Below are 24,540 nucleotides of genomic sequence, written 5' to 3' on the forward strand. Positions count from 1 at the left end.
TTTGTACCAAATTATGGTCAAGGTGGAATTTAACTATTTATTCAGACATAGTAGCCATTAAGAAAATTATGAGGAATAGTCCATCCAGCATTCCTTTATTAATGAAATCCCTGAAATTTTCAAATCTCACTCCCAAGCACATATTCCATCCTGAGAAACTATTCCTCATTTTGAGGATTCCAAAATGGCAGGTATGCAAAACAACCAAACTCATTTTGTTCTTCCAATTCAAACACCCTAGATTACTACTCCTGAGCACATGTATGCCACATGGCCATCAAAAGAATATGAAGTGGGGAGATTTAAGAAAATGCAAGACAGATCAGGTGTGTGTGTGTGTGTGTGTGTGTGTGTGTGTGTGTGTGTGTGTGTGTGTGTGTGTGTGTGTGTGTGTGTGTGTGTGTGTGTGTGTGTGTGTGTGTGTGTGTGTGTGTGTGTGTGTGTGTGTGTGTGTGTGTGTGTGTGTGTGTGTGTGTGTGTGTGTGTGTGTGTGTGTGTGAGACTCCAAAACCATGAAACCCAGCAGCCTGAAACTTTGCATGCATATGAGGAAAACTCCAAGGAAGTGCATGACTGAAAATTGGGTGTTTGGACTAATTTAAAACATCCCTTTTTGAAGGTAATTAACAGCCTTATTTAATTTTACCCTTCACCAGATGCATCCTCGATCACTGCCCTCTTTTGGTTCTTAAGGCATATCCTCGGTCACCTCGTTGGGGTCTGAAGCCACGACCGAGCTTTTTGCTTTGCATGTGCGGGGTAAATATTTTCGAATATTTAACGTGAGAAAGCAGAAACCTTTAATCTACCATATAAAACATATTGTTTGTTTGTGTCATGACCCCTTTCAAAAGGACGATTTAAGAAGGGTTTTAAAGGCCAATCTTTTAACACGATTGTGTGTTCACTGCGGTCTATTTTTTTTTTTTTTCAGGATAAAAAAAAACACTCGAAAAACATTTTCCATTAAAGAGTAATTGCGTGTCTTCTTTTGGAAATGTAGGTGGTGACTTTCAACCGGACATCAACGGCGATGTAAAGAAGCGTTTAAAAAAAAACAATTCATACAAGGTGCAGGGAGGTGAAATTCGCTGCACAGAGTAAAACGAGTGTTCATTTACATATGTGTGATATGTAATAAATTTTGATGATATAAGCACTCCTGATGCTATGCCGAATAATAATAATAATAATTACTAGAACTGCCACTTTATAGCTGCTGGCAGTGATGACTGGGTACCAAGACATTTGGCTTTGATACAACCCTGCTTTGATATAACACAGGATTGAGGAGTTACGGACCGAGTAACACGAAGTGTTCAATCAATTTATTACGTATGCAGTTAGCCCTTTTTCTTGGGGACATTGTTGGTATCAATTGAATTGGCATTTAAGTTCCCTGAACATGAAGTAATAAATGTGTGGGAAATGTCACCATGGGTCCACCGGGAAAACTGGAACTCCCCCGAGTAATACAAAGTCCTCCACACGTCTCTCTACTATGCTGGATTGATGAGCTATGGACTGAGTAACATGCCGCATTCAATCTATTTATTACGTAAGCAGTTAGCCCTTTTTCCTGGATACATATTTGGTATCAATTGAATTGGTATTTAAATAACCTGAACACAAAGTCGTAAATGTTAACAGCATGGGTGCAGAGGGTAAAGCGGGATTCCCCTGAGTCTAATGAGGCCCCACACATTTCTCCACGACGTGGGATTCGCAAGTTATGGACTGAGGAACAGGCCACGTTCCACTATTTCTTTTTACACAGTTGACAATTTTTCCTGGTGCCGTCATTGGTAATAATTGAATTACGACTGTACCCACGCATGCAGGCACAGCCAAGTGAGCCTTGTGCAAAAAAAATTCTAAGTTCTCAGATTCAAATCATTAAATAATTCTGGCTGCCAGACCTTGTGGCCAATCGTGTTGAATTTTAAAACGTACATTCCGCATGTCTACTAGATCATAACTGTGAAGTTTGACATTGATTGAGGAAGTGGTTCCAGAGAAAACATTATTTAATATTTTACTTCAATCCAATATAGCTGCCAAACCATGTGGCTGATTTGAAATTTGCAACGTACATTCCCCATGTCTGCTAGATCATACTTGTGAAGTTTCACATTGATTGATGCAGCAGTTCCAGAGTAAACATTATTTAATATTTTTCCTTCAACCCAATATGGCTGCCAACCATATGACCTTGCAATTATTCATCAGCAAACTTATATCCCCTCGTCTTGGAGAATGTGTGTGAAGTTTCCCCTCTATCTGACCAGCTGTTCTGGAGAAGATTTTTGTAGGTTTTATGGTAAACTCAATATGGATGCCAAACCATGTGACCTATCAATTAGAAATTAACAGACTTGTACAAGCTTTTATTGGGGAACATGAGTAAAGTTTGGCCTCAATCTGTCCAGCCATTCTGGAGAAGTTTTTTTTGATGTTTTTATTTTTTCAAATGGCTGCAAAACCATGTGACCGACGGCATCATGTGAGTTTTGCGTAGATGACGCTCAAATTTCAAATTTTTCAGATGCAGCGTTCTTCGTGTCATTTTCACCGGGATACCACTTCACTGATGATGTCATGAAAAAAAATCACATTTCTTCCCTATAGGGAATTCTTGCCATGTGTTAAGTTTCAATTTTTTCCATTGTGCGGGTTTGGAGATACAGAGGTCCAAAGTTTTTTGGTTTTTCAAATATCCCGCCCATACCACGTGACCTTGACGTCCTAATTATCAATTAAATATTCTGTCAAAAAAGATAGATACGACGGTGAAAATTTCATGTCGATCTGATTAGCGGTTGCCGAGAAAATGAATTTTAAAGTGAAAAAAGACCCGAAAATTTCCGGTGGAATAAAAATAACAATAACTACAACGGGCACTCAGTAGAGCGCATACCTTCGCCAACGCTACATTTTGCCCCCCCTCCCCCCCCCCAGAAACCATTTATTGTGAGGGTATTTAATCCCATACCACATCTGCCATCTCATATGTATTATGATGGCTTAAAAACATTAAATTTCCTGCTGTTTGACACTGATTCACGTACATTGTACAATTTCTGTATGAACTCCCTGATCTTTTTGGGTGTCGGTGTCAAGTCAATCTGATGACAACTGGTCACATTATAAGAAATCAAATATTACACATCACAGGATAGGGAATTGAATTCTAAACATTTTGAATCTACTTACATGCAAATTGTATAAAAATTGACCGCGTTATGATAATAAAGGTCGTTGACCCCCCTGACCTTTGACCCAAACCGCTAACAAAGGTAATGACGTCATTGTGTCATATCGTATATCACAAGATTGGGCATTGAATTCACAACATTTTGGCATTGGTTGCATGCAAATTGGATAAAAATCGACCACACTATCGCAAAATGACGATTTTGACCTTTTCATGACCTCGACCTTGACCTTTGTAGTCTTAATTTTGTAATTGGTATTAGAGTGTGGGGAACAGAAGAGTCAACATTTTGGTGTTTGTTTCATGCAAATCGGATAAGAATTGACCGTGTTATGACTGAAACCGCACATTTTGCAATGTCGTGACCCCCCCTGACCTTTGACTCCCAACTGCTAATAAGGGTTATTACGTCATTTGTGTCATGTCACATATCCAAGATGGGGCATTGAATTCTGAACATTTTGGCATTAGTTGCATGCAAATTGGATACAAATTGGCCGCGCTATGGTAAAAAGACGATTTTGACCTTTTCATGACCTTGACCTTTGACCCGATCGCTCCCAAAATCTAATAAAATGGTCCTCGGATAATAACCAATCATCCCACCAAATTTGCTGCAATTCAGTTCAATACTTTTGGAGTTATGCGAATAACAAACAAACAAACAAACAAACACACATATTCACAAATAAATAAATAAATAAATAAATACACAGCGATCTAAACATAACCTTCGCAACAAAGTTTGCGAAGGTAATAAACAGAGGAAAAACAATTGGTTACCCAGCCTTGTAGGCTTGGTACCCTCATAAAAAAGAAATTGTATATCATGGCCTCTCACCTTTGATCGATTATCCAAAAAATAATTTAGAATTGTCGCCCGAGTTGCAGTAGTTGTCTGCTCCCCATGCGGTGCTCAATTGGTCATGGAATTATTCCTATAAGTGAACTGGGTTTCTGAATTCACTGCCACTAACCGGGTTTGGCACTTCTGAGCCCGGCCGGGTTTTACACCGAAACCGAGGTTGATCATCTCTGAAAAATCACTTGTTAAACGAGTTGCTCTACTAAAACCCAAGCCTTGCTTTAGTGAGGTCCGTTAAGGCCCGGTCACACCTTGACGTTTTAGCCAACGTATGCCGATTTTTGAATTTTTTTTCTAAAACGCTGGCACACGTTGAATACGTTATGGGTAAGTTTTGATAGCATTGAGAGCACGCTGAAAAACACTGCCATACGTCGTTGTACGTTGGCTTTAAACGTTGTACTTTTTGGTTGTCCTCAAATTTTTTCATGCTTGAAATTTCACGACGTATTCCGGCGTATGACTCACGTTCCGCTACGCTGGCCACAAGTTGTATGCACGGTCTGCGATCGTTGACAGACGTCAACGCATGCTACTTGTAAGTTAATCATAAGTTGAGACACGCCGAGATAATGTTTAGCGTACCCGAAACTTATTTCTAACCTATGATTAACGTGTTGTTGGCACGTTACGCGATCGTTGCCACACATCGACAGACGTTACTTTTAAGTTACTCATAGGCTGAAAGACATCAGCATAATGGATCGTCCTTGCGTCAGCCCTGCAACATTTTTGGTTCACTCGGAATTTACTCAGTTTAAGTAAATCCTTCCATATAAATAAAACAAGTAGGTTCCTTTGTGATATGGAGGATACCTTTTCTGGAAAATCGCCACAAAATATTTTTAATGGAAATTCCAAATAGAAAATGTGTCCAAAACCAAAGTCAAACACATTTTCAAGCCCAAACACAAAAGTATGTGCCCAAAGCAGTGGACTTCAATTGAATGAGACTACTGTCATTGAATGAGACAAAAAGTCAAAAATCATACTTCCAAACTGGTCCAAATATACCGATTTTAAATACGATTTGAAAATTTACCTGAGATAAGCCTAATGTACAATATTCACTGTACATTTAGAGGTTCTGGGATCTATGACAAGAACGGAATTAGAGAAACCTACTCACTCACTACTTTGTACAAGGACATTTGGCACACAGTGGCATGCACTTCACCGAGGCTTTCACGCATTTGCAGTATCGACACTCGGTAGATGTGATCTATTAGCTCTACGAACGCTGCACTTTCACCCATGCATTGGTCAATGTCCACGGCAGGAGGTTTCTTCCTTGGATGTGACCGGTACCGTTTATTGAGTTTACCAGGCAGGTAGTGTGGTACTTCCCGTCCATTGCTATTAAATCCCCTCCTCCGGACAGTCTGCTGAGCAAACTATCGTCTGCTAACTCAGCGGCGATCATTCTCACTCTCCTGTCCGCCTCCATCATACTGAAATTACTCAGTGTTCCACCGTTCAAGCAGAAAAAGCAGACATCTGTTGCAATGCGCTGGCGTTTAGGCCTGCTTGGTTCTGGATCACCAGTTGCACACCGTGTCGCTGGTCTCTTGTGCGGCCTGTTTCGTTCCCTGTCCAGCTTGGTGTTGTTGAACTTGAGGTAGCACATTTTGTGCCACGATGCTCCATTCTCGACAAAAGCAGACACATCATCTCAGTCGAATCTAACGTTGCAGGGCAAGCATTGCAGTTTCCTGAGCTCACCAACATTTTGGAGGAAATTCACGTAGGTTTTCTTAGCAGCGTCTAGACCTTGTCTGTCCTTTGTGGGGCATTTGAGAAACTCAGACGTTTTCCGCTGGCAGATGATGCACTTCTTCCATTGGATGTCAGCGACGAGACTTGGAATCTGTAAGTGTAATAAGTAATTTCTTCAGTCCATAGCCCAAACACAATATGGTAGACATGTTATGTACTACACAATATGTACTATGTTCATTCTAAAGCTTATCATAGACCCCAATCCTCCACTGACTACCATCATCTACCCTAGTCCAGCACTGACTACCACCATCCACCTCAGTCATCTTTCTACCACCATCATCCACCGTAGTGCCCCAGCCAACCACCATCATCCACCGCAGTCCCCCACCCAACCACCATCATTCACCGCAGTCCCCCAGCCAACCACCATCATCCACCGCAGTCTCCACCCAACCACCATCATTCACCACAGTCCCACAGCAGTGCCCCAGCCAACCGCCATCATCCACAGCAGTGCCCCAGCCAACCACCATCATCCACAGCAGTGCCCCAGCCAACCACCATTATCCACTGCAGTCCCCCAGCCAACCACCATCATCCACTGTAGTCCCCCAGCCCACCACCATCATCCACTGCAGTCCCTCAGCCAACCACTATCATCCACTGCAGTCCCCCAGCCAGCCACCATCATCCACTGCAGTCCCCCAGCCAGCCACCATCATCCACTGCAGTCCCCCAGCCAACCACCATCATCCACTGCAGTCCCCCAGCCAACCACCATCATCCACTGCAGTCCCCCAGCCAACCACCATCCACTGCAGTCCCCCAGCCAACCACCATCATCCACTGCAGTCCCCCAGCCAACCACCATCATCCACTGCAGTCCCCCATCTAACCACCATCATCCACCGCAGTCCCCCATTCTCAACCACCATCATCCACCGCAGTCCCCCATTCTCAACCACCATCATCCACTGCGGCACTGCAGTCCCCCCATCAAAAATGCCACTGAAAATGCATCGGACGACTGTGCTGTATCGTGTGTACCGATCAGAAATGAACGTGCATGAATTTGCCATATTTAGGCTAAAAGCTCTCAAATAATGACTTTTTTTAGTCCAACAGATAAAATCACTCACCAGTGACGAATCTTCCTCCATAACAGGCTCGATATCGAATCCAAATCGTCGAAAATCATTTGATTGCATTCAAATCCCGCCAAAAAACAAACTTTTGACCTCCATTTTGTTCGAGAAAGTGCGTTTCCTCTATTGAAATCTGAAGCATTTTCAGGGTGTGCCCCATTCCTCCTCCACAAAAAGGAGAGAACCCCACCCATAATTTACGGTGAGATTAATTTTAAAAATAAGGCATTTTTTTTCGATTGGCTCCCCTTCTAGATTTATTTATTATGATCACATCTCACCACCTGCCAAATTTGGTGCTTATATCCGGAAATGCAACATAAAATTAACAGACAACACTACTTGTCGAATGCCTTAAGTTTGATTAAAAAACAAGCTCGAATGAGCTAAGATCCTCGTCCTCTTAATTATGTCATAAAAACTAATATGACGTCATTGTGATGCATCAGGTTTACAATGAATTATCTGTGCTAATGCCCGGCTTGATTCCCGCAAACAAAATTCAAACAGCTTGCCTAGTTTCGGAGATAATGGTATAGGCGATTTCCATTAGCGGCGATATTATGACATCAACTTTTTTTCGAGGAAGAATTTCCAAAATCGGAGATGGTTACTGCCTACGCGTGGGCTTTCTGCATATACATGGCAAGTTTCACGAAGATCCGATGAAAACTCTGGGTTGTGAAACAAAAAATGTCAAAAAATAAGAATGACGTCATAGTGATGTATCATATGTGCAGTAATTACCTTCGTAAACTTTGTTGCGAAGGTTGTGTTTTGATCGCTGTGTATTTATTTATTTATTTGTGAATATGTGTGTTTGTTACTTACGAAATCTGAAGATTTCGTAAGTATATTGATGACTTCCGTTTCTGTTTGTTTGTTTGTTTGTTTGTTTGTAGGCACAATAACTCGAGAACGGAAGAAGCTACCAATGTCAAATTACACCACGTGATTCAGGAGGGTTATGGCTAGTGCTGATTAGATTTTGGTCAAAATCGGTCAAAGGTCAAGGTCACAGTGAGGTCAAACATCCAAAAAATGATAACGAGAACGGAAGAAGCTACCAATGTCAAATTACACCACATGATTCAGGAGGGTGGTGGTTCGCGCTGATTAGATTTTGGTCAAAATCGGTCAAAGGTCAAGGTCACAGTGAGGTCAAACATCCAAAACATTCGATTTTTGATGGTTTGGTGCAGAATCATCGTAGAAACTTCTGGTTTGCGTCGCTACCTTCTCTCGAGACAGCTTTTATTAGACAAGGTCAGAGGTCAAGTTGACGATTTCGTAAGTAACAGTCTATGACTGCTTATTTGTTTGTTATTCGCATAACTCCAAAAGTATTGAACTGAATCGCAGCAAATTTGGTGGGATGATTGGTTATTATCCGAGGACCATTTGATTAGATTTTGGGAGCGATCGTGTCAAAGGTCAAGGGCATGAAAAGGTCAAAATCGTCTTTTTACCATAGCGCGGTCAATTTGTATCCAATTTGCATGCAACTAATGCCAAAATGTTCAGAATTAAATGCCCCATCTTGTGATATGTGACATGACACAATGACGTAATAACCCTTATTAGCGGTTGGGAGTCAAAGGTCGGGGGGGGGGGTCACGACATTGCAAAATGTGTGGTTTTAGTCATAACACGGTCAATCTTATCCGATTTGCATGAAACCAACACCAAAATGTTGACTTCTGTTTCCCACACTCTAATACCAATTACAAAATTAAGAGTACAAAGGTCAAGGTCGAGGTCATGAAAAGGTCAAAATCGTCATTTTGCCATAGTGCAGTCGATTTTTATCCAATTTGCATGCAACCAATGCCAAAATGTTGTGAATTCAATGCCCAATCTTGTGATATACGATATGACAGGAAATTTAATGTTTTTAAGCCATCATAACACATATGAAATGGCAGATGTGGTATGGGATTAAATACCCTCACAATCAACGGTTTCTGGGGGGGGGGGCAAAATGTAGCGTTGGCGAAGGTATGCGCTCTACTGAGTGCCCGTTCTAGTTCATCTCTGCTAATGCCCTGTTCGATTCCCACAAACATAATTCAAAAAGCTTGCCTAGTTTCGGAGATAATTTTTAAGGCGATTTCCATTAGCGGAGATATTTTGATGTCATAACTTTTTTATCGGAGGAATTTTCAAAATCGGAGATGGTTACTGTCTGCGCAGGGTATTTTTACATGCCAAGTTTCAGGAAGTTTCTATGAAAACTGTAGGCTGTGAAACAAAAAGTCCACAAGAACAACAACGTGGATAAAACTTAGAGATCCTCCACGGGGATGTAATTACTCTTAAAGAATATTAATGGGCATTTCAGACACAGAAAGTGGTCCCGACCATTCTGGATAAAAGAATGCCTGCGGTATCATGTGTTGATGTCTACCAAAGTCCACTGGACATGATACACTTGCATGAACTAATCTTTGCTTGTGGCGATATGAGCTGAATTTGCAAAACTTGTTTAACTTAAACCCACATGTGCTGGAGTTTTCTTGCTTTGTGTTCTCATTTGTCAGGTGATCATCGAGGTGAATTGTGCCACGCCTATCACTCTAACTGATGGTCCATCAGGCAAGGTGAGGTTGAAACGATTGAACGTGCCAATCATGGTGGTGTCTGAATATGTTTTTGAGAATTTTTGGTCCTTTCAATGAAAAGCTGGCAGCAGCACCAAAAATGGAGTGCCTGTAGTGTAACATCTTAAAAATCTGGGTATTTTTATTCATTGATATTGTCTTGAACACAAATCTGTTATACTGCACAGGTACTTAGAGGTTAAAGATCAGATGATGGGTTAAGTTTATGGTACTTTTTCTGTGTGTGAAATCAAGGAAGAGGTTGTCGTGGTGACCCTGATCCCAGCTGCACACTGCCCTGGCTCTGTCATGTGAGTATGTCTGCACACCTTTGAGTCCACCTTTCTGTTGTCCTTAATTTATTGGTTCACGAGTCAGTAAGTGACCACTATATTCGTTGTGGGTTTGTGTGTGTCTGTCTGTCTGTCTGTCTGTCTGTCTGTCTGTCTGTCCCGAGCATAGCTCCATGGGTTTTGATCCGATCCTGATAAAATTTGGGTGGGAGGTTTATATCATGATCTGGTTGTGTTTTCCTGAGAATGGGCGTGCTGCACCCATTATGGGCGGAGTCACACCCAAAAAACGTGTTTTTAGGGGGTAGCCGATTTCAAGTTACATCTTCTCCGAGGGGATTTGTCGAATCTGGCAGGGGTTTCAGGATTTGGTTAGCACAATGGCACCTGCATAGCCCCACGGAGCTCAATTTTTCATTTTCGTCACAAGGTCATGAACTTAGAAAATTGCGAATTTTGACATAAAAATCGTATGACCGCCCAACCTTTGAGACCGAGGATGACTATTTTTTATGCATAATCTTGAGGTCATTCCCCACCTAAAGTCTTGAAACCATTTTGCTCTATCTCGAACACCTTGCCCGTGGCGTCCTCTTCAAGTTTGTTTTTACGCTGATTTCATCAAAGTATGGATAATCCGAGGAGTGTGAAATGCCATATAGCCGATATGACGTTATATTGTTCCTGGAATGTTCCAGAGGAAGTTTTGCACCAAAGGTCATACTCCTTGACCTTTGACCTTTAAAGTTCACAAAGGTCAAATTTTCAAAGTTGTGGGAATCGAACCGGGTTTTCGAACTTCTTCGACGAACTAACTCCAATAAGCTATAACACGTATCCTGTTTCCTTATTTTAATGTCCACAACATTGTTTTGTGACCTTTAAAGGTTATGCAAAGGTCAAATTTTGAAAGTTGTTGAACGAAACCGGGTTTTCGACATTTTGCAGCTTATAACCTGTCACTCGTACCACATCATGTTGATCATTTTTATAACGTGGTCAAAAATTATCACATTGTCTCATTCGACCAGGAGCCCGGGGCCCTGAGCTCAAACGAATGAGGTACTAATATCTGAGCACAGGGGCATGAATGGAATATCAAAAGACATGTAGAAAGTTATTTCTGCTGGGTACCACCCTCTGCGTAAGGACCCTGGTGACCCTCCAAAGGGGTCCTTAAAATTGGCTGGATCAAACATTGGAAGTACCAGTTGGTATCACTTCCATATGATGCATATGACCAACCTTACAACAAAACCACATGTGACAGACATGCCTACTACTGCAAACGGTTACTGCAAAAAAAAAAAAAAACCCAAAAGCCCCAACAAGGGCCCCCAAAAAAGGGGCGAGCTCTCAAACCTTGGAGGTACTAGATAAAACCAGTTTTAAAATCATATCTACATCCCACAGAGTGTAAAATGTCCATTACGAGACAAATTGTCTGCTGCATTGGTGCTACCAGAACCCCCAAAAGTAAGCCCTTGAGACCCTTGATACAACTGGTCTAACTCAAACATTGGAGGTACTAGATAAAACCAGGTTTAAATTCATATATACATCCAACAGAGTGTAAAATGTCCATTACCAGACAAATTGTCTGCTGCATTGGCCCTACCAGAACCCCCAAAAGTGAGCTCCAAAAAGGGCAAAACATTACAGTAGACCAAAAATACACAATTGGCATAATTTTGCACATTATGCCAGCACACCATTACCATCGGAAACATTTATGTTTGACAATTTAACAAACGAACTACAAAATACTAATAAGCCTACTGGTATCACACTATGAACCAGTAAACTCGGAAAAACTACAGGCTCATATTGTACTGTAACACTCGGAAATATACAGACATAAATAGTTCTAATGTTTCCTAACTTCTCCGAACATTCTTTTCCGAGTTCGGAGATGTTATATTAGGAGAGGTCAGGGAACATTAGAACTGTTATTACTTCAAAAGATTTCCGAGTTTGGAGACGTTAGGAGTTAGGAAACATTAGAACTATTTTTGTCTTCGTATATTTCCGAGTGTTTCAGTACAATATGAGCCTGTAGTTTTTCCGAGTTTACTGGTTCATAGTGTGATACCAGTAGGCTTATTAGTATTTTGTAGTTCTTTTGTTAAATTGTTAAACATAAATGTTTCCTATGGTAATGGTGTGCCGGCATAATGTGCAAAATTATGCCAATTGTGTATTTTTGGTCTACTGTAATGTTTTGCCCTTTTTAGAGCTCACTTTTAGGGGTTCTGGTTGCGCCAATGCAGCAGACAATTTGTCTGGTAATGGACATTTTACACTCTGTGGGATGTATATATGATTTTAAAACTGGTTTTATCGAGTACCTCCAATGTTTGAGCTCGCCCCTTTTTTGGGGGCCCTTGTTGGGGCTTCTGGGGGGGCCTTTTGCAGTAGTAGGCATGTCTGTCTGTCACATGTGGTTTTGTTGTAAGGTTGGTCATATGCATCATATGGAAGTGATACCAACTGGTACTTCCAATGTTTGATCCAGCCAATTTTAAGGACCCCTTTGGAGGGTCACCAGGGTCCTTACGCAGAGGGTGGTACCCGGCAGAAATAACTGTCTATATGTCTTTTGATACTCCAGTCATCCCCCTGTGCTCAGATATTAGTACCTCGTTCGTTTGAGCTCAGGGCCCTGGGCTCCCGGTCAACATCCTTGACTTCTGAAACAATCTACATCGCTCAAATATCGCTAGTGAACCATTGTCGTCTTCAGACTTGTTATTGTTATTGGTTCACGAGTCAGTAAGTCACCACTATATTCGTTATGGGTGTGTGTCTGTCTGTCTGTCCCGACCATACCATAGCTCCCTGGGTTTTTATCCGATCTTGAAATTAGGGTGCGAGGTTTGTATCGTGATCTAATTGTGTTTTCCGGAGAATGGGCGTGCTGCACCCATTATGGGCAGAACCACATCCAAAAAACGTGTTTTTAGGGGGTAGCTGGTTTCAAGTTACATCTTCTCCGAGGGGGTTTGTCGAATCTGGCAGGGGTTTCGGTATTTGGTTTGCGCAATGGCACCTGCATAGCTCCACGGAGCTCGAGTTTTCATTTTCGTCCCAAGGTCATAAGGTCATGAACTTAGAAAATGTCAAAAAAAAATTAATAAATTGGGCATCGAGCTCCTAGGGTTTTCAACTGTTTCGAATGAAAGTTGGTATGCAAGTAGTGCTCTTCGAGTACTACAACTTTCATCATTTATGTTTTTCCCGATTCCCGCCAGTTTGCCTGTGGCGTCCCCTCGAAGGTCAAAAAATAACAAAGGCGAACCGTGTACATTGCTCGTGAACCATCGCCGTCTCCAGACTTGTTGGTTCAGGAGTGCCAGCCAGAGTGACCACTTCGTTATGGGTGTGTGTCTGTCTCTCTGTCTGTCTGTCCCGAGCATAGCTCCGTGGGTTTTGATCCGATCCTGATAAAATTTGGATGGGAGGTTTATATCATGATCGAGTTGTGTTTTGCTGAGAATGGGCGGAGCCACGGCCAAAAAACGTGTTTTTAAGGGGTAGCCGGTTTCAAGTTACATCTTCTCTGATGGGGTTTGTCGAATCTGGCAGGGGTTTTGGTATTTGCTTCGCCCAATGGCACCTGCATAGACCCATGGAGCTCGATTTTTCATTTTCGTCCCAAGGTCAAGGTCATGAACTTAGAAAATGTTTAAAAAAATCAATAAATTGGGCATCGAGCTCCTAGGGTTTTCAACTGTTTCGAATGAAAGTTGGTATGCAAGTTGTGCTCTTCGAGTACTACAACTTTCATCATTTACGTTTTTACCGATTCCCACCATAAAAAAAATAAAAAAGGTGAACTACGTTTAGGATTTCACAATTTGTGGTCGATTTGTGGTGCTCTTAAATTACTACAACTTTCATCATTTATGTTTTTCCCGATTCCCACCAGTTTGCCCGTGGCGTCCCCTCGAAGGTCTAAAAATAAAAAAAGGCGAACCGTGTACATTGCTCGTGAACCTTCGCCATCTCCAGCCTTGTTATTTTTATTAGTTGTTATTCTTATTCCCATTTTGCGCCTTTTTTTGCTCAATGATTTCCTTAAACATGTGTTTTCTCAACAACGACTTGTCTGATTGACATGAAATTTTAACCATTGGTACGATGACTCATGCAGAATTTTTAATGATAATTATGACGTCATAGGTCACATGGAAAAACCGAAAAACTTTGGACATCGTCTCTGGAACCGCTCGCTGGAAAAAATTTTAACATGGATCATTGTCAAGATCTCCACAAGGGCTATAACCGTGACATCATCGGTAAAGTGGTATCCCGGTGAAAATTCAACATGCAGAGTGCTGCATCCCATAAAGATAAAAAATTTTGAGGTTCATCTTAGGAAGGATGTGAATATAAAAATAATTATTATGCCGTCATCCGTCACTTGGTTTGGCAGCCATATTGTTTTGAAAAAAATGGGAAAAAATCTTTCTCCATAACTGCTTTGGAGATCAAAGTGAAACTGCACACAAATGATCGATCAGCCATGCTGAATAAAGTTTAATAACTATGACGTCATAGGTCACATAGTCTGGCAGCCATCTTGGATTTACCCTAAAACCCTCAAAAATCTTCTCCAGAACGTCTGAACAGATTGAGTGGAAACTTCACAGACATGTTCCTCATGACTTGGGGATACTTGGGTCATAAAGAATATTTAATAGGTCATGTTTGGTGGCCATATTGGATTGAAGAAAAATATTAAATAATGCTTTCTCTGGAACCACGTATCCAATCGCAGAGAAATTGGGCAATTATCAACCACCATTGCTGCATATTGCTGCGGTGAAAATGATGACATCATAGGTTACGTGGTGTGGCAGCCATATTGGATCGAAAAACTAACCTTATCCAAAACAAAGACGAAACTTCACACACACGTGATCCTCTACCCAATCATGGGTGGAGTGCACATTTTCAATGCCCTAGATCACGTGGTTTGACAGCCATGTTCGTTTGAAAACCGACACTTTCAAAGCCGTTTTCTCTGCAATGCCTTAACGCATCTATATTAATCGCATCACATTACATGGAGCAAATGGAGTGGATCATAACTGCAAAGTTTTGAATCGATCGCCACAGCGGTTTCCAAAATATAATTTTTTCTTTATTTTCTGTGATACCATTGTGGCTGCCAAACCACGTGACATGATGTCATTGTTGAATAAAATATATACAGCAAGGGTGTAGTGCATCATAACTGCCTAGTCCAGTATTGATAGGTTATTCGGTCTAGGAGAAATAATTATTTTATCATACCCAAGAAATATCTTGTATCTATATTATATTACTAAAACTGTCATCTTGTATGTATGTATGTATGCATGTTCCCGAAATACAGCCAAAACGGTACACGATAGTGCAAAATTTTTTGGCCCCCATTACTCACCATTCTCCTGTGGTGTGCAGTGTCAAGTTTCGTTCAAATCGTGCAACGAAAAAATTATTTAAAAATCTATTCCCGATTCGGTCAAGTACTCTTCGGGAGAATTTTATCAATGTAAACAACCTCAGCGGTATAGTTCGCCGGAGCTATCTTTTTTTTTTTTTCTTGAAATGATTTATTTTAAAATCCCAAACATTTAGTATAGACGAAGAACAATTTATTTTTAAGCATAAAATAAACATTGCCATTTTGATCTAATTCAGTACTTCTGTGTTCATTAATAAATATAATTGTGTTTAGAAGATTATGCACAATAATCTCTTAGACTTTCTTTTCTCTTTTTTTTCACATTGACGCGCAATATCAAGTTTCGTTCAAATCTGGCAATGAAAAAAATTATTAAAAAATAATTTCCTGATTCAGTCAAGTTCTCTTCGGGATTATTTGATCAATGTAAACAACCTCAGCGGTATAGTTTGCTGGAGCTATCTTTTTCTTTTTCTTTTTTGAAATGATTTTTTTTATCAACCGCTATCACAATGGGAACCCAACGGGTTCACGGGTCGCCTCGTACTATATAGAGCTGTTCGTGTCTATGTGTGGGTGAATTCTAAGCACCGCCCATTCTGCAGGCCACGCCTTCCCTCCTCTCTGCAAACGTCACGAGCACCGCCTTTTAGCTAGGCACCACCTTTTCTTCCAGCTGCCCAGAAATTGTGGCCATATTTTTTGCTTCACATGCGCTCAGTATGTTTATGGAGGCCTCATGTATATCTGAAGACTGAACAACGAGTCTTTTATCATAAAATATTGCTACCGTTTTGAGGAAAGAAACTTACATTGTGATTACACCACAAACGAGGTAATGCATGTTTTGTGTGCAACGATCGCAGCCTCGGCATAGTTATACACCGCCCAATGGAGGTACGTTAATTTTCATATACAGAGGAAAGAATATCGTAGTCATTCATTAAAATACTTTTCGTTTTCGCCCGACTTTTAAAAGCTTGTAAACAAATGAATGGATATGTAATGCACACATATGGTGTGAAGTGAGGAAACATTAACATCGGCTCCGTCGTGAAATACTGAACCTGCTTCCGTAATCTATCTATAATTCCAGCAATCTCTGTGTGTCTGTGACCGCTGTTTCTGGACAACCACTGGTCTGATCTAATTGAAATTTGCCAGGTATATTGCTAGGGACCTGGGGACCTGTCTTTTCAAGGTTTGATATTAATCGGACAAGTGGTTCCCAAGTTATGGCCATTTATTTACCAAACCAATGAGAGGACACGTTGCTGCGTGGGCGTGGCCGATGGGGAAAGGGCGCCTTAGTTACCAATGACAGGAGACGTTGCTGCATAAGCGTGGCCGTTGGGGAAGAGATCCTCAGCCGCGTTCCCCATTACGGGTTACAACGTACGGACTTCCGGATAGTGATGACTGACTGTATTCTAATAATTTCTCGATTTCTTATGCGCATTTATAGATAAACACAATGCCCCAATCCAGTCATCATTTACGAGAGCGAAGGAACGGCCTGTGTGGTTGTTTGAAAGTTTTTTTTGTTTGTTTTTTTTTTCCACGTACGGTATGCACTAGTAATTTTAATTTGTCTACAATCGTCCTGCCCTTGTGATTTGTCGTGTCTGCTTCAACGTCTCAACAGCAGCTAAGGCCTCACTCGGGTTTTCATCCACCCCACTCCCCCAGTCTGTGAACAAGTCGAGTGTATGGTGCCATAGGTTTCGTAGTCTCATTGTATGTAACTGTTTATTTATTGAATCCAGTTCCCCCTCTCAACTTAACGTCGTGATCACCATCCCGTTATTGTGTTCGGCATTAAATCAGAGCTTCAGATCCTCATGTGCTTTCTTGCAGTTCCTGTGCATGTAAAGCTGCCATGAATTGACGCAGTCCAATGGAGTTAAAAGCTGTTCAGTGCCAAATGTTAATCAGCACCGAACGTGACATTTAATTGGCGTATTCAATGTCGTCGGATGTACGTGTTGTTTTGTCTGGATTTATTTTTATTCATGAGTTCTTTGATGGTTTTGCATTACTTCATTATGGTTATATGTACTGTACCTGCCAGGTTTCTGTTTGAAGGCCTGCGAGGCACAGTGCTTTACACTGGAGACTTCCGTCTGGCTCGGGGGAAAGCTTCTTGCATCAGTGCCTTGCACTCTGCCAGCAAGTAAGCTTTGTGCTCTTCTTTCACTGCCTCACATTGTCATTTTGTCTTTCCTCCAAGGAAGCTTTCTCACTCTTCTTCTTACAAGACTTGCTTTTTGATATACAAGCATACACATAGGATTTTCTTTTTTCCATAGAGTCAAGAACATCCAGAGCATATACATAGACACAACGTTCTGTGACCCCAAGCTCTACCATATCCCCACAAGAGTAAGTAACGCGAGTACAGTAAAACCCTGACATTCGTGGGGGATATGTTCCTGAAAAATGCCGCGAATGTCGGGGCATTGTTTCAATGGGAAAAAGGGAGATTATGACACAGAAGAAATCTGGACACAACATAACAATGGAAACGGCAGGAGAAAAGGGAAACACCAACAACATGGTGGAGGGAGAAAGTAGATTGCGGGGGCTGAGGGACGGATGGAGGGAGAATTTTTCCAGAGAGTTAGTGAGATTTTTGATAAAGGTTAGGAAACAATGGGGTTTAGAACACTACCTTGTAGTACTCTAGCCTTGACAGGGAGAGGATATGAAAGGGTTCCATTGAGAGCCACACATTGGCTACGAGAGTGGAGGAAGTCAGTAATCCAAGAGTGGAGTTCTTAGATTCCATTGGCAGACAGTTTGGAGAGCAAGGCAGGATGCCAGATTGTATCAAAAGCTCGAGATGTGTCCAGAGAGACGGCCCTGATATCATAAGAGAGAGCATGTTTCTGTGGAAGAATTCCCAGGTTGAGTTGATATCAGTGGCGGTGGATATAGACCAGTCCTGAAGTGTAAAAATAAAAAAATTAGAATCCACTAATATGTGAATCAGAGGGCCGCGAATATAGAAGCAGATCATATTTTATGAACCGCAAATATGTCAGGGTCCACGAAGGTCGGGGTCCACGAATGCCGAATCTGTTGACACGTCTGGCACAATATAAACAAATCGCTCTGATTTATAAAGACAAATGACTGTCACTTTGTTGTCTGCTCAAGATGCCTTTCTTGAAACCTGTCATTGTAGTTTACTTTCACAACACCCTCAACAACTTGGGATCGGGATTAAAATGCTACCCATCTAAAATCTCCACTCGCTGAATATAAATTTAATATTTCCAATCCATGTGATGCGTCGTAAAACTTGTCTGTGACAAGTCCTTGGGAAAATTAATAATGAATTGGAAGATCCTAATGTTGTTTTGCATAGCTTAGGCACTAGTTATTTTATACTGCAGTATGGACTCTTAGGAAAATGCTCAAAGGAAAAAGAAAGGGAGAAAAATAATAATATTCAGGGACCTTTTAATTTGCTTTAGAAAATTTGAAATCTGAAAATCGATTGTTTGTGAATATAGTTAACATTAGAAGAGCTGATGTTAAAACAGAAGCTGTCATACTTTGGACACCTTGTTTGCAGAAAAATAACATCTGGAAAAGTCAACCATGCTGGGTATGGTTGAAGGAAGAAGAGGAAGAGGCAGACATTGTATGTGCTGGGTGGATGGGGTAAAGGCTGAGCTGTCTCTGCCGGAGTTTCGGGAAGCAGTGCAGGATAGGGGAGGTTTGGAGACATCTTATTTTAAATGTCACCAGAAGTTGGACACGACTTGACGGAACTAGATGACTATTGCTAGTGACTATATTGTCCAACCAGGTGTGTAGAGAGCCCTCTAGGCATTGTCATATCAAAGGCATGGAAATTACCTGGAGGGACAGCTCTGTAAATCAGCATCATGCTGTTTATGAGATTTGAACCTGGGGTTGCAGCTTTACGAGCTAAGTGGTCAAATAGAACTACAAACAGGTCTATCGTCTTTGGGCTGTTTGGCTAATTTTGCGGTGTGCGTTGTGTGCACCAGGAGCTGTGTGTAGAAGCTATTGGTAAATTGGCGGAAGAATGGCTGTCTCGGAGTAGTCGTCACATTGTCTGGCTAGAATGTAATTCAAGCATTGGCTACGAGTTCCTCTTTGTCAATATTGCACAGCGTCTGCACACAAAGGTAAACACTCCATCATGACTGATTATTGTTGGAAGTGGTGGTATATTGGGTGATGATAATATCTAACCTGATGTGACGCTGATATAAAGGAATACAAAGCTATTTTGGAGGAAAGCGAGAATGATATGCAACTTCCCAGTCGCCGTTGAAATGATTGGAAGTTGTGCAGTCAATTTCTTGCAGGTTTTGCATTCTTTAAATGAATCATTTTATCAAGAATAATTAATGCCATTTTATACTGAAAAAGCAGGTGAGCCCCTCTAATTTTGAACATTAATGAAAAAGCATCACTGATCATATATTTACCTGCCACCAGGTAATGTATCTTTCGCTGCACAGATTTTTATGCCTCTACTGACGAAGTTGTCAGAGGCATTCTGTTTTCTGGTTGTCTGTACGTATATCTGTCTGTCCGTCTATGCTAATTTTCTCCGTTTTCTTTACAACCACTTATCCATTGCCACAAATTTTTCACCATAAGTGCAACTACTCATGTAATGTTTTAATGATAATAATTATGATGCCGTAGGTCACGTTGTGTGGCAGCCTTGCTGGAAAAAAAAGGAGAAACGATGGACCTCTGTATCTCTGAAACTACTCCATCGAAAAAAAAATTGAAACTTGGCACATGTCAAGTACAGTAGTACCTCTACTTACGAATTTAATTCGTTCTGGGAGTAGTTTCGTAACCTGAAACCTTCGTAAGTAGAGACGCCTTTTGAATGTAAATGCGCTAATCCGTTCCAAGCCCCGCAAAATTCGGACATTTTTTTTAATAAATCATAAAAATGCATCAGAACATGAAACAAATACATGTTAAAATTAGATTACCGCACAATAAACATAAAACGAGAGGCACATAATGTAAAAAACAAAGAATAAAGGAAATAATAAAAATATTCATTTACCTTTTAACTGCTATTCTCGTTACTTTTTGGCCTCTGTTTACTGGTCCTTATCAGCAGTGTTTTTTGCCTCGCGTTTCGTGAAGAATTGATCCAATGACGTCTGCTTTTGCCGGCTTTTAACAATCCGTCGGAAATGCGCGAGGCAGACATCGTCATAGTGCGCGATAGCCCGACTTGTGAACACTTTTTCCGGGTGATTCTTTTCAACAAATTCCGAGACTTCATGGAATTTTCCTAAAATGTCTTTGATTTGGGCTGATGGAATAATGGCTGCCTCCTCCTCCTCCTCCTCGTCCTCTTTGAACTCCTCCTGCACCGCGGTGTGTTGCATCACCTCCAATTCCTGCAACTGCAACTCCAACTGTAATCCACACGCGTACTGTACTGTAACACTGTCCGAGCACTTCGTAGCGGGACCATAGACTGTATACAGTATAACTATATTTACAGAGCGGGACGGGGACACGAAGAGCATGCTGGGATACACGCATACGCAAAGGGTTGCCAGGCAGATTTTAGGCGATAGCCAATGGCAGAGCAGCTACAAGTTTGTTTACGTTCGGGAAACTCTGGGAGCAGTGAAAAGCAGCGCGTACTGTACTGTATTTTTGACTTCGTATCCTGAAACGCCTTCGTAACTAGATGCAATATTTTCCCGTTCAGGCGCTTCGTACCTGAAACATTCGTATGTAGAGACATTCGTAAGTAGAGGTACCACTGTACCTCTCATGGGAAATAAGTGTGATTCTTTTTTGATGATGTCATCGGTGGCTTCGTTATGACGTCATAATTGCATATGTTGAACGCTTTATACGATCGGTATGAAGAATTTTGAGCGTTATTTTGGGCTAAATTGTTTGGGGGGAGGGTCATCTGGTCCGGCAGCCATTTTTTTTATGCATATCTGGTGACAATGAGGAGTGCCCTTCTAGTTTATTTTGGTTACAAGTACACCCACTCCCTGTAGGAGCAGCAGGAAAGTTCATGCTATTATCCTCTTGGGGGAGATTGATTACAGTTGGTCAAGGCTCGGGTCCGTTAGTCTGTGGGGGATGCGAGAAGAACATAATGCCTCAGGAACGTCAGGTTTCCTCCCTTTCATTTATGCATTAAACATCAATAGTGACTGTTTAAAAAGGTAATTATACGTGTTTGTGGTTCATCATATTTTTTTACTTCTGGTAGGGGGTGCCCCACATAACGCCACAATAAGCTATTGACACACGTTCACACCATGTTTGTCCAAGGAGGAAAAACCCCTTGGGGTATGGTCTTATGAGTATTAATATTGTTTTGTAATAATATTAATATTATGCTATTGTCATTGTTGTAGTTATTACCTCCACCATCAAGGGTGGATCGAGGTTATGTTTTCACCCCTATTTGTTCATCTGTCTGTGAGCAGGGTATCTCAAAAGGTTATGGACAGATTTGGACAATATTTAGTGGACAGGATGCATGTGTGACAAGGACGAATTGTTTAAATTTTTGGTGAATATCTGGAAACTTGAATTTTAAAAGTGATTCTTCACCATTGAGTGGTGGGGCCAAAACTATACACAGCATGATATCTCAAAATGATGTGGACGGATTGTGACAAAACTTTGTGGATGAGTTGGGTAGGTGACGAGAACAAGCCGATTGGACTTTGGTGTGACAAGGACGATTGCTCAGGACACAAAACGTAAATTGTTCAGCCTGGTGGAGATGTGTGCTCCACCAAGTGCTGTTCTAATTACTTTTGTTATTAGAAAAATGCCATATAGATCTTAACATGGATTTTGCCCAAGGTGAACCCCCCCTCCCCCTTTTGAAGAGGGGGTGGGGGAGGAGAGGGAATGAAGTCGCTACAACCTCCATCATGTCACCTTTACTCCTTCTGTCAAGTTTGGTTGAGATTGGATAAGTATCGGCTGAATGAGTCACGGTCAGACAGACACCAAATTGCATATTTTAGTATGATGGGCAAATTTGTGACTCATCATAAATGGCCATTTTCAGGTTTTTGCAATGCAGTTTTAAATATCTATAACTGCACAAGATATTTTGTTTTTTTAATGTGCAGGGGATGGGTGGTGGGGGGGAGGGAGAGGGGGACCACTAATGGCAAGACATTTGTCCAGAGATCTTTCCACTACACAAACTGTTTGCTCACCGTGGCCAATTTAAAAGCCAAAGGCTTCATGTGGGTCAGCAGCAGAATGCAGGAAATGGCAGCCATCAGCAAAACATTGGCCAAAAAAAAAATCATTGTTAAAAACATTTTCTTTCAATATGCATATCCAAATACGGACAGAGTATTGTTCTTTCAAAATAAATAAATAAATTGTATGCTGGTGGCAAAATGAATTCCTTATTATGTTCCAGTTAATCTTTATTTGGTATTTCATTTGTCATTCTATTCTTATTCCAATAAATGTTGTTTTAGAGCATTTGCCTCTGCACTACTTCAGTCCATAAAATTTTGGATGTCATAATGTCAAATGCCACCTTGTATTGAAAGTCACCCCTGTGTATTGATTGCATCATGTCTAAGAGATGTAAATCTGCACTTGTTTGTCACTGAGAAAAATTGTTGGTTTAGGTTCATGTGCACAAGGATAAACTGCATACGTTTTCCAATGTACCCGAGATATATGAACACCTCACGACGGACGTCAACACTCGTCTGCACGCTTGCCCGGTAAGCACGTACAGCTAAGACTGTGATTTCCTCTCCCATTTCTTCTGCGTATACAGTCTGGCACGTTTAGCCATACATTGATGTCCTTACATTTTGCGACGTTCGCCACTGTAGCTGTGGTACACTTCAATTATGAAGTCCAAATATCAGTGTTCCAACTACATACAACAAACAGCAATGTCGTAAATCATCAATATTCGACACACCATACAACCTTATATTCATTGATTTGCAGAAGTATGACACGAGAGGAATTCAGAAGTATTACAAGTGTATGGACAAGTTCTTGGAATTCTGTGTATTAGGATTTGCCTTGTTTTGAAGGTCAAACCTCTTTGGGTTCGAGATTGAAGAAACTTCTCATAGGTGTGCTGCTCTTCCTCTTTCGTATGCAACACATGGTTGTGCGTAGCATCATTTGCTGGGTGCGCAGCTGTGCAACTGACAGTGTCCCTGTAGATTATAACAGGAATTTTGAATTTGGCCAGAGTGCCGGCGAGAGCTCACCTACTCTTGGACGAAGTACACTGTGGGATTTTTAACGCCCGCTTAATTAATGCTGGCAGACGGGATGCCAGTTTAACCCATCCAAGGGATGGCACACACATTGATCCCTCGCTCCGAGTGTGACCACTCCTTGGCTTTTTTCACAAGATCTTGGCTATTCGTTGTTCACCTTGGCGTCTTGGTTTTCTATAGGTTTTCTTGGCGTATAGGTTTTCTTGGCGTATAGGTTTTCTATTATCATCGCTTTTCTAAAACCTTGTGAATTCTTGGCTTTTTTCATTGGCTCGCCTTGGCATTTATGAAAATGAGGAGTGGTCACACTGCTCGCTCCACCTGCGAAACACCGAGATGACAGTTTATCGTTGGGCTGAGATTCAAACCCAGGCGAGACCACACAGAAAAGAGTGTGACAGGCATGGTGATGTGACAGTCCTGGTTTGTAACTCCATGGCTGTTGTTGCCTCAGCCTTGCTTATATGGTGTAGTCTTTGAACTTTTGTTTGGGTTGAAGTATGATAAATAGGTTTTTGTATGATTTGTGTTCGATTTATTTTTTCCTAAGTGGGAAAAGTGAGCATTTGAGTCAGTTTAAGAATAGCACATGTTTGAGTGCTATACTTATGAACTTCTCTACTAGTTATGGCGTGCCATATTATTTACATGTGTTTATGTAAGAGTGGTTGCTGCACAATATTATTTTGTTTTTATCGTCTTCATTTAAGGGATTTTGGGTACCGCAGCCTTTTTTATCCAGCATTTTTGTGGCTTGACAAATTGAGAGTCAATCAAAGGAGGTGCAAAGCGCCTCTCCCTCTATATGGGACGGTTTCTCTGTATGCAACTTTAACACAGGGACTGAAGATTCGTTTCTCAGCTTCCACTGGACAAAATTGGCTGCAAATTTCAGAAGTTAATCCTGTGTAAGTCGAGGTAATACGTTCCAAATTTCAGCAACGTCCATTTCTGCATTCTTGAGTTTTTAACGAAA

The 24,540-nt window shown here is 41.3% G+C and overlaps 1 protein-coding gene across 5 annotated transcripts in view; it reads left to right on the forward strand.

Moving 5' to 3' along the window:
* Positions 1–24,540, forward strand: part of DCLRE1C (DNA cross-link repair 1C) — an 89,960-nt gene that overhangs the window by 28,910 nt on the left and 36,510 nt on the right. For 4 of the 5 annotated variants that reach the window (XM_085894288.1, XM_085894286.1, XM_085894289.1 and 1 more), the window contains exons 4-9: positions 9,487–9,546; positions 9,802–9,857; positions 17,363–17,464; positions 17,601–17,673; positions 19,314–19,454; positions 22,947–23,045. In XM_085894288.1, the coding sequence (XP_085750414.1) occupies positions 9,487–9,546; positions 9,802–9,857; positions 17,363–17,464; positions 17,601–17,673; positions 19,314–19,454; positions 22,947–23,045 (531 nt within the window). The remainder of the gene's footprint in view (positions 1–9,486; positions 9,547–9,801; positions 9,858–17,362; positions 17,465–17,600; positions 17,674–19,313; positions 19,455–22,946; positions 23,046–24,540) is intronic. The other variant, XM_085894287.1, reaches the window with a different exon arrangement.

Source organism: Eptatretus burgeri, chromosome 9 (genome assembly GCF_056783735.1).
Source record: "Eptatretus burgeri isolate ZD-2024b chromosome 9, Ebu_testis_v1, whole genome shotgun sequence".
NCBI classification, from domain to species: Eukaryota; Metazoa; Chordata; class Myxini; order Myxiniformes; family Myxinidae; genus Eptatretus; species Eptatretus burgeri.